The sequence below is a fragment of the Ovis aries genome, chromosome 7, assembly GCF_016772045.2.
Source record: "Ovis aries strain OAR_USU_Benz2616 breed Rambouillet chromosome 7, ARS-UI_Ramb_v3.0, whole genome shotgun sequence".
Taxonomy (NCBI): domain Eukaryota; kingdom Metazoa; phylum Chordata; class Mammalia; order Artiodactyla; family Bovidae; genus Ovis; species Ovis aries.
In genome coordinates, this window is record NC_056060.1 from 70378313 (window position 1) to 70394912 (window position 16600).

Below are 16600 nucleotides of genomic sequence, written 5' to 3' on the forward strand. Positions count from 1 at the left end.
TTAGCTGCTAATTTATGAACCCTAGGAAGTCTTTGGCTTTTCTAGAGTTGCCTGAAAAATTAAAAATTAAATTTAAAATTAAAAAATTTTAAACTCTAAAGACTCTTTAGTGGAATTGTAGCCAATGTAATTGGAGCCATGTTTACACATTTAAGGGAGAAGTATTTTTGCCATGGGCTCAGTTTAGTTTTACAAATCCCTAAACTGAGTTTTATTTAGTTAATTACTTAGTCCTTCTTTTCACATTTGAATACATATATTTTCTAAGTACTACACTTGTATACAATTGACTACTTGCTGGTATAGGAGAAGGACAGTGATCACAATTTGTGTTTTTGATTTTTTGCAGTTTGGTACTAGGAGCTCTTTGTAAATGTATTTCTTGTTTCAGGGCAGAGGTAGGGTGTAGAAGGAAATGTATATATTTTGTTTTTCCTGGAAAGATCTTCTATTTGTTGTTTTGTATGATTTAAATACTTTCTTTTTATTGTAGGTTTATGGTAAATATACCAGCTCTAGAACAGATGAATCAGATTTTACACATCTTGTTTATATTTTTACCCTTTTTTTGGGCACTCGGGACCCTACCCCCACCTGATGCACTTTTCTTATGGGCAATGGAGCAGGTTTTAGAGTTCGGCCTTGGAGGCTCATCTATGTCAACTCACCTACGGTAATTATTTTCAGTATTAAAGCGATAGTGTAATTTATTCTCAAGGAACATTTTTTTTTCTTTTCAAGCAGATCTTTTTTTTTTCCCCCCCCCTCTGCAGGTTGTTAATAATGTTCATCATTTCTGCTGGAACAGCTGTAGCATCTTATTTCATTCCCAGCACTGTTGGTGTGGTTCTTTTCATGACTGGACTTGGGTTCTTGCTGAGTCTTAACCTAAGTGAGATGGTTCTTGTCGTCAAACACAGTGTGACCAGACACAGAGTTGGAACCAAATCTAATGCTTTATCCAGTGGTTCAGAAATCCGGTTTACTTGGAGGGAATACCTTTTCTACAGCGTTGTATTAGTCTTGGCCCTCTTAGAAACTGGTTTGTTGCATCACTTTGCTAGTTTCTCACAGATTTCCAGAAACAGCCCTCAGGCTGTTGTTGGCTATACTTTGATGATATTATTTATAATACTGTGGATACTTAAAGAAATTCAAAGTATCTATATCTTTGGAATTTTCCGGAACCCTTTCTATCCAAAGGATGTGCAAACTGTGACTTTATTCCTAGAGAAGCAGACAAAGCTCATGAAGATTGGTGTTGTCAGACGGATTTTAATAAATCTAGGTAGGCAGATAAAACATAATAAACTTGCATTATATCTAGGAAGTATACCAAAATATTACAGAATTCCTGTATTTGTATAATGTTATGTTGCATATAGATATTATTTTATGTTTTGGTTTGTTTGCTTATCCTTTTTTAATTAATTGCTTGAATGTGCTCATAAAAATACAGGCCAAAATTAAATATGGTAAAAGATTATTTTGCCTTCATTAAATTTGTCTCATTTTTGTCTTAGTGTCACCTTTGGCTATGATAGCATTTCTTTCATTGGACAGTTCCTTACAAAGGCTTCACTCTGTATCTGTCTCCATTGGATTCACAAGAGCTTTTAGAATGGTAATACTAATATGCACTTAATAGTATGTACCTGTTCCCAAATTAAGATTTTGTTCAGCAGTTTACTTAAATTATCAAATTCTGCCTAGTAAAATGGTTAATTTGTGTACTGCAGGTATGGCAAAATACAGAAAATGCCTTATTGGAGACAGTCGTTGTATCAGCAGTGCACTTGCTGATCTCCAATACAGACCTGTGGTGGAGCAGAAGCCTGGATACAGGAATCAAACTCTTACTGGTGAATATGTCTTTTTAACATCTTTAAAGAGATGTATTTCATGTACCGTAAAATCATTCACTTAAAGTCTGAAGTTCTGTGGTATGTATTCAGAACTTTGCAGCCATCACCACAATCTAATTTTAGATAATTTTCAACATCCCAGAAAGAAATCTTTTATACATTAATAGTCATTTCCATTCCACTCTCCATCCATTCTACTACTCCAGCCCCAGCAGCTATTAATCTGCTTTCTGTCTCCAGGGACTTTCCAGTTCTGGACATTTCACATGATCGAAATTATCTAGTATGTTGTCTTTTGCATTTGGCGAAAGACACCAACAGTTGTCTTACTTTTTCACTATAGGATTTTCATGAATGTGAACTCTCTTTTTGTGATTTTAATAGTGCATTTCTCTGAATGCTAATGGTTCATCTATATGTATATTTACTGGCCATTTGGGTATGTTTTTGAAGGAAATGTCTATTCAAATTCTTTGCCCAGTTTTACCCAGGTCATTTGCCTTTTTACTGTTAAGTGTAATAAGAGTTCTTCATAGATTCTGCATAAGTTCCTTGACAAATATATGATCAGGAAAAATTTTCTCCCATTCTGTGGGTTTTCTTTAGCTTACTTGATAATGTCCTTTGAAGCAAGAAAGTTTTAATTTTTATGAAGTTCTATTTATTTCTTTTGTTGCTTGTATTTTTTGGTGTCATATCTAATAAACACTGCTTTCAAGATCATAAAGATTTACTATGTCTTCTAGTTCTTACACTTGATTCTGTGATCTACTTGGAATTAATTTTTGTACATGTTATGAGGTAAATTTCCAAATCCATTCTTTTATATATGGATGTACAGTGGTTTCAGTATCATTTATTCAAAAAATTATTATTTTTCCCTCAGTGACTTTTCTTGGCACCTTGTCGAAAGTCAAGCAACAAAAATAAGGGTTCATTTCTGGACACCCATTCTCTTTTCCATTCGTCTATATATCTGTCCTCATGCTAGTACAACACTGTCTTGATTACAATACTAGCTTTGTAGTAGTTTTAAAATTGGGAAGTGTGAATCTTATGACTTTGTTATTTTTTTCCAAGATTATTTGACTATATTAATAATTCTTAAATGTTCATAGTATTCAGTATGTATCTTATTTTGTACTATGTAGTATTTTGTAGTATTGAAGCTATCAGCTTTTCTCTTGGGAAGCTTTTAAATTACTAATTCAGTTTCTCTACTTGTTATATGTGTATTCAGATTTTCTGTTTTTTCTTGAATTAGTTTTGGTACTTTATGAATCAGTTTGGTAATTTATGTCTTTTTCTTAGAAGTTGTCAGTTTCGTCTAAGTTACCTAATTTGTTGGCATATGGTTTTTCATAATATTCTCTTATGTTTTTTTCTGTGAGGTTGCTGGTAATGTTATCTGTTTCATTCCTGATTTTAGTAATTTACATCTTCTGTGTATTTTTCTTGGTCAGTCTGGCTAAAAGTTTGTCAGTTTTGTTGATCTCCTCAAAAACAAAAAAAATACTAGCTTTTGATTTCATTGATTTTATCTATTATATTTCTATCCTCTATTTTATTAATTTCTACTCTAGTCTTTATTATTTCTCTACTTCTGCTTACTTGAGATTTAGTTGCTCTTTGTTCTGTAGTTTCCTAACATGGAAGATCAGGTTACTGGTTTAAGATACTTCTGTTCTTTTAATATATACAGTTGTAACTATAAATTTCCCTCTGAGGATTGTTTTTGCTATGTCACAAGTTTTGATTTGTGTTTCATTCATCTGGAAATGTTTTCTTTTTTATCTTGTGGTTTCTTCTTTGACCTGTTGGTTATTTAGGAATAATCTTTTAATTTCCACATTTCATTCTGTTGTTGATTTAATTCCATTTTGATTGAAGAACATACTGTTATGATTGTATAAATATATTTAGTATGATTTCAGTCAGTTGAGATTTGTCTTATGGCATGAAGTATAATTAAGATTTCTTAATCTGTGTTCTCTAAAATAAGGATAAATCAAGTATAGTTGCTTAGCTATTTACTACTTCTAGTTCTTATGACTTAACAAGCATGTAACACAGAGCTTAATCAACCATAAGACAGATGTAGCACTCTGTCATTTCTCTTTAGTACTACTTTTTTTAAGAGAGTCTAAACTTTTAAAAATATAGTCTCATTTGCTAATTGTGGGAATCGAGAAAATTATAACAGAGAATCTTACATAAGGGCAATCTCCTCAAAAATCTTGGGGCAATGATAAAATTATATTGTTTTTCTTATATGATCTTGAAAATTCATGAAAAGTATTTAAGAATAAAAAAGTTGTTTTTATGTCTCTCCAGGTTGGTATCATGCGTGATCGCCTGATTCAGTTCATCACTAAATTGCAGTTTGCTGTGACTGTGCTTGTGGCATCATGGACAGAGAAAAAACGTAGAAAATCAGCCACCACTTTGGGTGTACTCAACATTGTCTTCTCTCCATTCGTGTTGGTCTTCATAGTTTTATCTACAGTACTCTCTTCTCCCTTAGTTCCACTCTTTACCCTTCCTTTGTTCTTGGTGGGGTTTCCTCGACCTATTCAGAGTTGGCCAGGAGTAGTGGGCACCACAGCCTGTGTGTGTGCAGATACAGTGTACTATTACCAGATGGTCCCAGGTTTAACCACTGCGCTGCAGTCTGCAATGGCAGCTGGGAGTTTGGGTAAGTGAATGGGTTGTGCTTACGACATCCTCAGTAATTTTTTTGAAGTATAGGAAAATGAACACACAGAAAAACAGTGTTTTGATCCAACTGTTATACAGATTCTAATACTTTGATTTGCAGGCAGACAGACTAAATATGAAGAAGTATATCTTCTTGTTTTGAGGTAAAGTCATAAAAATATGGAGTGAAAATTTCATTAACACCTTAATTTTGACAATTTTTAAGAAACATTTTCTTGACTCAAATCAGGTTATAGTCCCACCATGAAGCATGAAAACACCTTATTTTCCAAAATTTTCATGAATTTATGATGAGTTCATGTCAGTTAGAAGTAACAGCTTAAGCCCACAGAGTGAAAACCAGTTTATATACCAAATTGAAGAACTTAGAAAAGTGTGCTTGTGTCTTACTAGTTACTATAACCAGTATTACATATCAAATTGAAGAACTTAAAGAAGTGTGCTGTGTCTTACTTAGTTACTATCTACCAACTTCAGCAGTCTGACAAGGCTAGAGGCAAGGTAACATAAAAGCTTTGGTCTATGATGCATAGCCTTCCAAAATGAAGTGCTGTATGAATATTAGGAAGATTTTTGATGAGAATGGGCTAGTATCATAATCATAATTTTGTGATAGCTTTCTAAATTCATCATATACTATGTAAATTCAACTATTTTCTATTTCTCAAGGTTGGCTTTAGAGAAGGTACAAACTGATGACAACAGTTCGTTGTCTCCTGCCATATACTTTAGCCCCATACTTGGTTTAAATATGGCCAGTGACTTCCTAGCACACTGACTCTGCTGGCAGAGAATAGCAATTTAAAATTGGAATTTTAATGTTTCCTTGGGTTGAGTTTTTAAAATTATCTATTAAGTGAAATAATTTAGTAAAAACATTTTGTAATACAAATTTTTCATGAATAGTCATTTTCCTTTCTTATAGGAAATATTCTACACTTTTAATACTTTATCCAGTTCCAATTTATTTTATTATTTAGTGCAGTGCCACTTTTTAAAATACCTATAAGTTGAGCTATTTCAAATCCTGAAAGATGATGCTGTGAAAGTGCTGTACTCATTATGCCAGCAAATTTGGAAAACTCAGCAGTGGCCACAGGACTGGAAAAGGTCAGTTTTCATTCCAATTCCAAAGAAAGGCAATGCAAAAAAATGCTCAAACTACCGCACAATTGCACTCATCTCACACGCTAGTAAAGTAATGCTCAAAATTCTCCAAGCCAGGCTTCAGCAATACATGAACCATGAACTCCCTGACGTTCAAGCTGGTTTTAGAAAAGGCAGAGGAACCAGAGATCAAATTGCCAACATCCGCTGGATCATCTAAAAAGCAAGAGAGTTCCAGAAAAACATCTATTTGTGCTTTATTGAGTATGCCAAAGCCTTTGACTGTGTGGATCACAATAAACTGTGGAAAATTCTGAAAGAGATGGGAATACCAGACCACCTGATCTGCCTCTTGAGAAATCTGTATGCAGGTCAGGAAGCAGCAGTTAGAACTGGACATGGAACAACAGACTGGTTCCAAATAGGAAAAGGAATACGTCAAGGCTGTATATTGTCACCCTGCTTATTTAACTTCTATGCAGAGTACATCATGAGAAATGCTGGACTGGAAGAAGCACAAGCTGGAATCAAGATTGCTGGGAGAAATATCAATAACCTCAGATATGCAGATGATACCACCCTTATGGCAGAAAGTGAAGAGGCACTAAAAAGCCTCTTGATGCAAGTGAAAGAGGAGAGTGAAAAAGTTGGCTTAAAGCTCAACATTCAGAGAACGAAGATCATGGCATCCGGTCCCATACTTCATGGGAAATCGATGGAGAAACAGTGGAAACAGTGTCAGACTTTATTTTTTTGGGCTCCAAAATCACAGCAGGTAGTGATTGCAGCCATGAAATTAAAAGACGCCTATTCCTTTGAAGGAGGGTTGTGACTAACCTAGATAGCATATTGAAAACAGAGACATTACTTTGCCAACAAAGGTCCGTTTAGTCAAGCCTATGGTTTTTCCATTAGTCATGTATGGATGTAAGAGTTGGACTGTGAAGAAAGCTGAGCACCGAAGAATTGATGCTTTTGAACTGTGGTGTTAGAGAAGACTCTTGAGAGTCCCTTGGACTGCAAGGAGATCCAACCAGTCCATTCTAAAGGAGATCAGTCCTGGGTGTTCTTTTGAAGGACTGATGCTAAAGCTGAAACTCCAGTACTTTGGCCACCTCATGCGAAGAGTTGACTCATTGGAAAAGACTTTGGTGCTGCGAGGGATTAGGGGCAGGAGGAGAAGGGGACAACAGAGGATGAGATAGCTGAATGGCATCACCAACTTGATGGGATGTGAGTTTGAGTGAACTCTGGGAGTTGGTGATGGACAGGGAGGCCTGGCATGCTGTAGCTCATGGGGTCTCCGAGTCGGACACAACTGAGCAACTGAATTGAACTTAACTGAACTGAAGGTTAAACTCACATCTAAAATAATAAATACCTTATATTTATTATCAAATCAATTATATTCATCCAGTAAGTGTGTTTTAAGTATTTCCTGGAGAAAAAGCAAACAAACAACAGTGAGGTAACATTTCACACACATCTGATTGGCAAAATGTAAAAATGTAAATTCATACAGCTACCTTGATGAGTAAATTTAATAGTCTGTAATAATGATGTACATATCTCATGACCTAAGGATTTCAGTTTTAGATTTTATGATCCAGTGATTCCAGTTCTAGAGACACTCTTGCACATGTGTTTTGGGGGTCCCAGGTTTGATGATTTTCTAGGACACATAGGACTCAGCATTCAGTTGTGCTCATAGCTAAGATTTAATATAGCAAAAGGATGCAAAACAAATACAGCAAAGGAAAATCACGTGGGGTGAGAAGACAGGGTGAAAGCTTCCAGGGATCCTCTCCCAGTAGGGTTACACAGAACGTGTTATAATTTCCCAGCAACTTGTTGTGACAGTATGTGTGATATGTTGACTACTGGGGAAGCTTATTTGAGACTCAGTGCCTAAACCTTATATTGAAGGCTGGTCGTGTAGGCTCCTCTGCCTACCACATGCCAAAATTCCAGCCTCCCAAAAGGAAAGCAAGTATTCAGTATAACCTGTATTCTTTGCACAGTTTAGGCCCAAAGAGAGACTGTTTATCAGTTAGGGTAGTGAAATACAAGTTTCCAAGGCCAACTTTGTAAGCAGACCTTTTATTTGATAGCAATACAAACAGATTTGTACAAAGTAATTTGTACAGCATTATTTATAATGGGGAAAAATTAGAAAACATGAAATGTTTATTAACAAAAAATGAATATTTAAATTTAGCTACATTCATACAGTGAATTCTCAGTGCGGTTACAGTGAATGAGCTTTGTAGTCAATAAAATATCTCAGAGACTTAATGTTAAGAGAAAAACTAAGTTTTAAGAGTATTTGTATTATAGCCTGGTAGGTAGCATTTTATGTAAGTTTTTAACAGCAAAAATCATTTTTATAGGCATGTATAAAAATGTCCAAAATATATTTGTTTTCCTAATATATTTAGCATGTATTTAGAATTTTATGTAAGAGGTTCTCATTTGTTGTTTTTATGGAAAATATATTCTTAAATTCTTATTAATTATCACCTATAGTTTTTTCTTCCAGCTGTTCCTGTAAAAAGCTTAATTTCTCCTGATAGGCAATGGATAGTCATTTGTATTTTTGACATAAAAAGAGGGTAGAAAGAGTTATGAATTAGTTCCAAGTGTTTTATTGATTTTTTTAAAGATTCACATGGCAAAATAAAACAAGCTTGAACAATTACTTACTTTTTTTTCTAATTTGTTTTAGGTCTCCTCTTACCTGGGTCTCATTACTTGGGCCGTTTTCAGGATCGTTTAATATGGATAATGATTCTAGAATGTGGCTATACTTATTGCTGTGTTAACATTAAGGTCATTATGCATTTGAAATCTCTCTTTTACAAGTTAAAATTTTTGTTACACACACATCAGAGACTTAATAGCTCACTTTGAAAGACAGTGTCTTTTAATTACTTGTGAAACACCTAGGATTTTTAAAGTATATTTCAGTTTGTACATATTGATAGACTAGTGTTGACTATATGATAGAGCATAATAACAAAGTACACTTGCCCCTTTTTTTATCCAGTCTTACTCTTTTTATCCTTATCTGATTGAGCATCTCGAAAAGGTGACTGAGTAATATTTTCTTCACTCCTGTATCATATAAGCATTCTCAACTTAATAAAAACCTTCTTTTGACCCCACTTCCCTTGCCTGCTAACACTCTGTTTTTCTCCTTTCAGAGCAAAATGCTTTATTAGAATTGCTTATCATCATATCTCCAATTTTCATTTCTCCCATTTTCTCTTCAATTACCCTAGTTTTTAACCCTTTCAATTATGCTACTGAAAAACCACTAATATCAGGGTCTCCAATGACTGACGATTGCTTAATCCAGTGATCAATTCTTACACCTGGTCTTATTTGACCTGTCAGAAGCACTTGACACAGTGAAGCATTTGTCAAGTGAAGTGATCTCTTCACTTGTTTCACAGATTAATCCTTAACAGTCTCCTCTGATGGTTCCTTCCCTCTTCCTTGACTTCTTAATATCAGACTGGCCCAGTTCTTGCTGACAATTCCATCCTTCTGGTAGCTCAGCTCAAAAGCATTTGGGCTTTAGTCTAGTGATATATGATTCCTTGTTTACTTCTATACCCCACATCCAATCCAGTAAGAAATCTTATTGGCTCCACCTTTGTCATCCTGTATCCCACCACTTCTCACCACCCTGCCCTCAGCCCCTTTCATCCTTTTCATGGGTGACTGCAATTGCTTCCTAATTGGTCTCTGCTTCTACTTCTGGTCCCACAACTAGCTATTACCACCCAGAATGATCTTTAAAATCTAAGTCAGATCATGCCACCTCTCTACTCAAAATTCTACAGAGGATTTCTTCTTTTGTTCAGAGTAAAAGCGAAGGCCCTAAATGGTTAAGCTCCCTGTTTTCTATTTTGTCTCATCTGCTGCTTTAACTGTCTCACTCCACTCCAGCATACTGGCTGTTCCTTCTGCCTGGAACACCCTTCTTTCAGGTAGCCACACAGCTAATTCTCTCATCAGCTTCAAGGCTTTGCTCAAATGTCACCTCAGTAAGGTCTACTATGACTATTCTGTTTAAAATTGCATACCCACTCCCATCCTGACTGCACTTCCAATCCTCCTGGCTTGCTTTACTTTTTCTCTGTTTTTATAGCTCTTGTACCTTCTAACAAACTGTGTAATTTACTTATTAATTTTATTGTTGATTACCTGTGTCCCCTCACTTTTCTAACATAAAAGTCACAAGAGCAAGGATATTTGTTTTTATTTGGAGACTATATCCTAAGCCCCTGGAAGAGTGCCTGGCGCATAGTAGGCCCTTACTAAGTATTTGTTGAATGAATAGTGAGTGAATGAATTTTTTTGTCTTAGCGCAGATTGGATAAAATTTCTGTGATTAGAAAGCTGTTCCTTTAGTCCAGTGGTTCTCAAAATCCAGTTCTTCAGATTAGTGATTTTAATATCTCCTTGGAACTTATTAGAAATGAAATTTTGAGGCCTCAACCCAGACCTACTGAATCAGAAATTCTGAGTCAGTGCCCAGCAGTCTGTTTTAACAAGCCTCCCAGTGTTTCTGACTCACCTAAAGTCTGAGAACTAGTGTTCTAGTCTAACACATACAAGTAAGAGAAGGCAAAAAATCATGCAAAATATGGAGGATATTTTCATTGCTTAGTTTAGTTCTATTTTTTAAATGGTTTTAAAATACCTAATTATGCAGGTCCTTTTATAATCTTTTGTGCTCCATGTAACACTTTAAAAATTTGACAAAGCACTTTCATTACTTAATTTAATCTTCACAGTCTTATATGCCAGGGCTATTTTTCTTTGAAAGAAAAGCAAAAGGAATCTCAAAAGGTTAGTGACCTACTCAGGATTGTGTACTAGCATCTGAGAGAGCCATTATTTAAAAGTAGTTTCTAATGTCACATTCCATGTTCTTTCCCTGAATCACAGTACAAACTACCAGCATTGCCTTTTATTAAAAACACAGGTAGTTTTGAGAAAATGTATAAATAAGTAAGCAATAATTACAATAATAATAATAATAAACAGTGACCTGATGTATCCTCTTCAGGTGATTCATTTTAGGGAGGTAATCAAAATGTGTTTAAAATTTATATAGGAATGTATTCAAAGTATTCATTCTTTCAATATAAATTTGTTGCATACCTACTGTGTGCCAGACACTGCTTTAGGCACTGAGGAATTAGGAATAACCAAAAGAGAGCTGATACATGGAGTTTATATTGTAGTTGGAGGAGATAGAAAATAATCAAATACATAAATCTATATTATTATTTTTATGTTATAATTTTTAAAAACTTGAACAGGGTACTGGCTAAATTATGATTTATCTATATAGTAGAATAATGCTCTTTATAAAGTAGAATGGAAAGGATACAAAATTATGTGCATACTGTATATTTCCAGTTTTGCTCCTTCCCAAATTTTTATAATTTAAAAAAGTTTTTAATAAGTGTGATTCAGTCTTGAGCTACAGTCTTAAAATTATGGTCATACTCATTAAAGTTGTTTTGCCAATTTCTATTGGAATTTCTGTAATGTCTTTAAAAATGCAGCATTATTTTTCATTTCCATATCCAACATAAAATGTGTCATTAAGTTTGAATTAAGATGTAGCTATCAAGTTAATTTTTTTTCATTTTACATATTTTTATTATGAGAATGCAATCCATGAACAGTTACAAAACTGGTTACTTTTCTTTTTGTAAGAAGTGATCATAAGCTCAAGTACTTTTTAATTTCCTCTTTAGGGGTTAGAATTGCAAGAGACATCTTGTCACACTGCTGAAGCTCGAACAGTTGATGAAGTTTTTGAAAGTGCCTTTGAACAAGAAGAATATGTAAAACTATGTTCCATTAATGAACACTTTGGAAATGTTTTGACACCCTATACTGTTTTGCCTGTGAAACTCTATTCTGATGCCAGGAATGTCCTGTCTGGCATAATTGATTCTCATGATAACTTAAAGGAATTTAAAGGTGACCTTGTTAAAGTACTTGTGTGGATACTTGTTCAGTACTGTTCTAGAAGGTCTAGCATGCTAGAGAATGTTCACAAAACTGAAAGTAAAGGGAAAGCATCTCTAATAATCCTGCCTGCTTTGAATACTGAACCACAAACTGAATCTCCAGAAGATACAGATAGTTTAAATTCAGAAAATTTGGATGACTGGTCTGATGATGTTTTTGGTGAAGAGCCAACTATCAAAACAGGAAAAGATGAAAAAGATCAGTTGAAAGTATTGCCAGGTATAAATTTGCCTATTCCTGGATCAGTAGAATCACAGAACGTTGATAGTCATTCTACAAACACAGTTACCGAAAAGAGTCTTTACCAAGCAGTTGCACTTGGATACCCTGCCATTGACAAAGGAAAACAAGAAACCATGGCATATATCCCTCTCATGGAATTCAGTTGTTCTCATTCTCACTTATTAAGCTTACCTGAAGAGTGGATGTCTAACTGTTTGCCTAATTCCAAAATGAAGGAGATGAGTTCATTATTTCCAGAAGACTGGTACCAATTTATTTTAAGGCAGTTGAAATGTTTTCCTTCAAAAGAAAATGCCTCAAATGTAGTGGAAGAAATTGCAAAGGACAGAGTTCTAAAAGACTTTTATGTTCGTGCAGTAATGACTTGTTACTTTAGTTTTTGGGGGGGAGACAGTATGATTCCTAGTCCTGGCCATATATTGAGAGTTTACAGTGGTGTTTTGCCTTGGTCTCTTGCCTTGGATTGGCTCATAGAAAAACCAGACCTGTTTCAACTAGCCCTGAAAGCTTTCAGGTAATTTATTTTGATTACATACGAGTTTTAATATTGGTGGGAAAATGTTGATTTAAAAAAAAATAACTTAGAAGGAGATGCTCTTCCATTTTTAATTTAAAAAAATGATCACTTTCCTAAAAATGAAAAAAAAATGCTTGGTATGTACTATGATTATACACTTAAATATGTACTTCTTTTTTTAATATGGAGTATCTATGTTTTGTATGGCTTTCTGGATGTTTTTGCTTTAACTCTTATCATGTCTCTCTTTCTCTGAAGTATGTATGATTGTGATTTAATATCTTAAAAATATTGATCAAACTTAAAATTCTTTGTGTCTCCATTTTTTAAGGTACACTCTGAAACTAATGATCGATAAAGCAAGTCTGGGTCCAATAGAAGACTTTAAAGAGTTGATTAACTGCCTTGAAAAATATGAAAGTGACTGGTACATTGGTTTGGTGTCTGATGAAAAGTGGAAGGAAGCAGTTTTACAAGAAAAACCATACTTGTTTTCTGTGGGATATGATCCTAATATGGTAAGGTTAAAAATGTGTTCTTAAACATTTTTGTATATAAACCTTAAAGAATAGAAATCAGTTATAAAGTATTTAACCTCAGTGATGGAGATAACATTCTGGGTATAAATATATCAATTATATTGGGACTTCCCTGGTGGTCAAGTGGTTGAGACTCCATGCTCCCAATGCAGGCAGCACAGGTTCGACTCTGGTTTGAGAACTTAAATCCCACATGCCACACAGTACAGCCAAAAATTAAAAGAATAAAAATCAACAGCCTAGAAGAAAGGGTAGATTCTTAGAAAGGTACAATCTCCCAAGACTGAACCAGAAGTACAAACTATGAACTGAGATTGAAACTGTGATTTTAAAATGCCCAAGAAACAAAAGTCTAAGACCGGATAGCTTCACAGGTAAATTCTGTCAAACATTTAGAGGTCACACCTATCCATCTGAAACTCTTCCAGAAAATTGCAGAGGAAGGAGCACTGCTAAGCTAATTCTGTGAGGTCACCACCAGATACCCAAACCAGACAAAGATACCATAAAAAAAAGGCCAGAATAAAAACTGTAGATTCCTGGTTGGTGACCTCATCAATGCACTGGAAGGATAAGGCACCCTGACTCCATAAGGAGAGGGCTGGAATCTCTGCAGAACCTCCGGGACCTCACCTCAAAACTACAAGTGTCTTTAACAAGATTCTCCCTCTTCCGGTGGTTAATGACTGGGACACCTTAACAAGGATGAACCTCCACAGTAAAGAAGAACCACATACAGAAAGCATACAGAAAGGCCACCCCAAACACAGCAACCTAAATAAGATGAAAAGACAGAGAAATGTTCAGCAGGTAAAGGAACATGATCAAATCCCACCAAACCAAACAAAAGAGGAGATAGGGAGTCTAACTGAAAAAGAATTCAGAATAATGATAGTAAAAATGATGCAAAATTTTGAAAACAAAATGGACTTACAGATAAATAGTCTGGAGACAAGGATTGAGAAGATGCAAGAAAAGTTTAACAAGGACTTAGAAGAAATAACGGAGACGGCAATGGCACCCCACTCCAGTACTCTTGCCTGGAAAATCCCATGGGCAGAGGAGCCTGGTAGGCTGCAGTCCATGGGGTTGCAAAGAGTCAGACACGACTGAGTGACTTCAGTTTCACTTTTCACTTTCATGCATTGGAGAAGGAAATGGCAACCCACTCCAGTGTTCTTGCCTGGAGAATCCCAGGGATGGGGGAGCCTGGTAGGCTGCCGTCTATGGAGTCACACAGAGTTGGACACGACTGAAGTGACTTAGCAGCAGCAGCAGAAGAAGAAATAAAAAATAGTCAATAATGAATAATGCAATAACTGAGATCGAAAGCACTCTGGAGAGAACCAACAGTAGAATAACTGAGGCAGAAGATAGGATAAGTGAGGTGAGAGATAGAATGGTGGAAATAAATGAAGCAGAGAGGGAAAAAGAATTAAAAGAAATAAGGACAACCTCAGAGACCTCTGGCACAATGTTAAATGCCCCAACATTCGAATCATAGGAGTCCCAGAAGAAGACGACAAAAAGAAAGGCCATGAGAACATACTTGAGGAGATAATAGTTGAAAACTTCCCTAAAGTGGGGAAGGAAATAGCCAAGTCCAAGAAACGCAGAGTCCCAAAGAGGATAAACCCAAGGCAAAACACCCCAAGACACATATTAATCAAGTTAACGAAGATCAAACACAACAAATATTAAAAGCAGCAAGGGAAAAACAACAAATAACCCACAAGGGGATCCCCATAAGGATAACGCTGATCTTTCAATAGAAACTCTTCAAGCCAGAAGGGAATGGCAGGACATACTTAAAGTGATGAAAGAGAAAAACTTACAACCCAGATTACTGTACCCAGCAAGGATCTCATTCATATATGAAGGAGAAATCAAAAGCTTTACAGACAAGCAAAAACTCAGAGAATTCATCACCACCAAACCAGCTCTTCAACAAATGCTAAAGGATCTTCTCTAGACAGGAAACACAGAAAAGGTTTATAAACTGGAACCCAAAACAACAAAGTAAATGACAATAGGATCATACTTATCAGTAATTACCTTAAATGTAAATGGGTTGAATGCCCCAACCAAATGACAAAGACTAGCTGAATGAATACAAAAACAAGACCCTTATATATGCTGTTTACAAGAGACCTACCTCAAACCTAGGGACATATACAGACTGAAAGTGAAGGGCTAGAAAAAGATATTTCATGCAAATGGAGACCAAAAGAAAGCAGGAGTAGCAATACTCATATCAGATAAAATAGACTTTAAAACAAAGGCTGTGAAAAGAGACAAAGAAGGACACTACATAGTGATCTAAGGATCAATCCAAGAAGATCCAACAATTATAAATATATATGCACCCAACATAGGAGCACCACAATGTGTAAGGCAAATGCTAACAAATATGAAAGGGAAAATTAACAGTAAAACAATAATAGTGGGAGACTTTAATACCCCACTCACACCTATGGATAGATCAACTAAACAGAAAATTAGCAAGGAAACACAAACTTTAAATGATACAATGGACCAGTTAGACCTAATTGATATCCTTAAGACATATCACCCCAAAAAAATGAATTTCACTTTTTTCTCAAGTGCACACGGAACCTTCTCCAGGATAGATCACATCCTGGGCCATAAATCTAGCCTTGGTAAATTCAAAACAATTGAAATCATCTCAAACATCTTTTCTGATCATAATGCAGTAAGATTAGATGTCAACTACAGGAAAAAAGCTCAACATTCAGAAAACGAAGATCATGGCATCTGGTCCCATCACTTCATGGGAAATAGATGGGAAACAGTGGAAACAGTGTCAGACTTTATTTTGGGGGGCTCGAAAATCACTGCAGATGGTGACTGCAGCCATGAAATTAAAAGACACTCCTTGGAAGAAAAGTTATGACCAACCTAGATAGCATATTCAAAAGCAGAGACATTACTTTGCTGACTAAGGTCCGTCTAGTCAAGGCTGTGGTTTTTCCTGTGGTCATGTATGGATGTGAGAGTTGGACTGTGAAGAAGGCTGAGCACCGAAGAATTGATGCTTTTTAACTGTGGTGTTGGAGAAGACTCTTGAGAGTCCCTTGGACTGTAAGGAGATCCAACCAGTCCATTCTGAAGAAGATCAGCCCTGGGATTTCTTTGGAAGGAATGATGTTAAAGCTGAAACTCTAGTACATTGGCCACCTCTTACAAAGAGTTGACTCATTGGAAAAGACTCTGATATTGGGAGGCATTGGGGGCAGGAGGAGAAGGGGACGACAGAGGATGAGATGGCTGGATGGCATCACTGACTCTATCGATGTGAGTTTGAGTGAACTCCGGGAGTTGGTGATGGACAGGGAGGCCTGGTGTGCTGTGATTCATGGGGTTGCAAAGAGTCGGACACAACTGAGTGACTGCACTGACTGACTGACTGACTGACAGGAAAGAAACTATTAAAAATACAAACATATGGAGGCTAAACAGCACACTTCTGAATAACCAACAAATCACAGAAGAAATCAAAAAATCAAAATATGCATAGAAATGAATGAAAA

General features: G+C 35.8%; 1 protein-coding gene across 5 annotated transcripts in view; it reads left to right on the forward strand.

Moving 5' to 3' along the window:
* Positions 1-16600, forward strand: part of PCNX4 (pecanex 4) — a 40076-nt gene that overhangs the window by 18164 nt on the left and 5312 nt on the right. For all 5 annotated transcript variants that reach the window (XM_060418125.1, XM_042253062.1, XM_042253064.1 and 2 more), the window contains 8 exons: positions 494-673; positions 774-1288; positions 1524-1624; positions 1740-1862; positions 4200-4560; positions 8416-8519; positions 11471-12507; positions 12842-13028. In XM_060418125.1, coding sequence (XP_060274108.1) covers positions 494-673; positions 774-1288; positions 1524-1624; positions 1740-1862; positions 4200-4560; positions 8416-8519; positions 11471-12507; positions 12842-13028 — 2608 coding nt within the window. The remainder of the gene's footprint in view (positions 1-493; positions 674-773; positions 1289-1523; positions 1625-1739; positions 1863-4199; positions 4561-8415; positions 8520-11470; positions 12508-12841; positions 13029-16600) is intronic.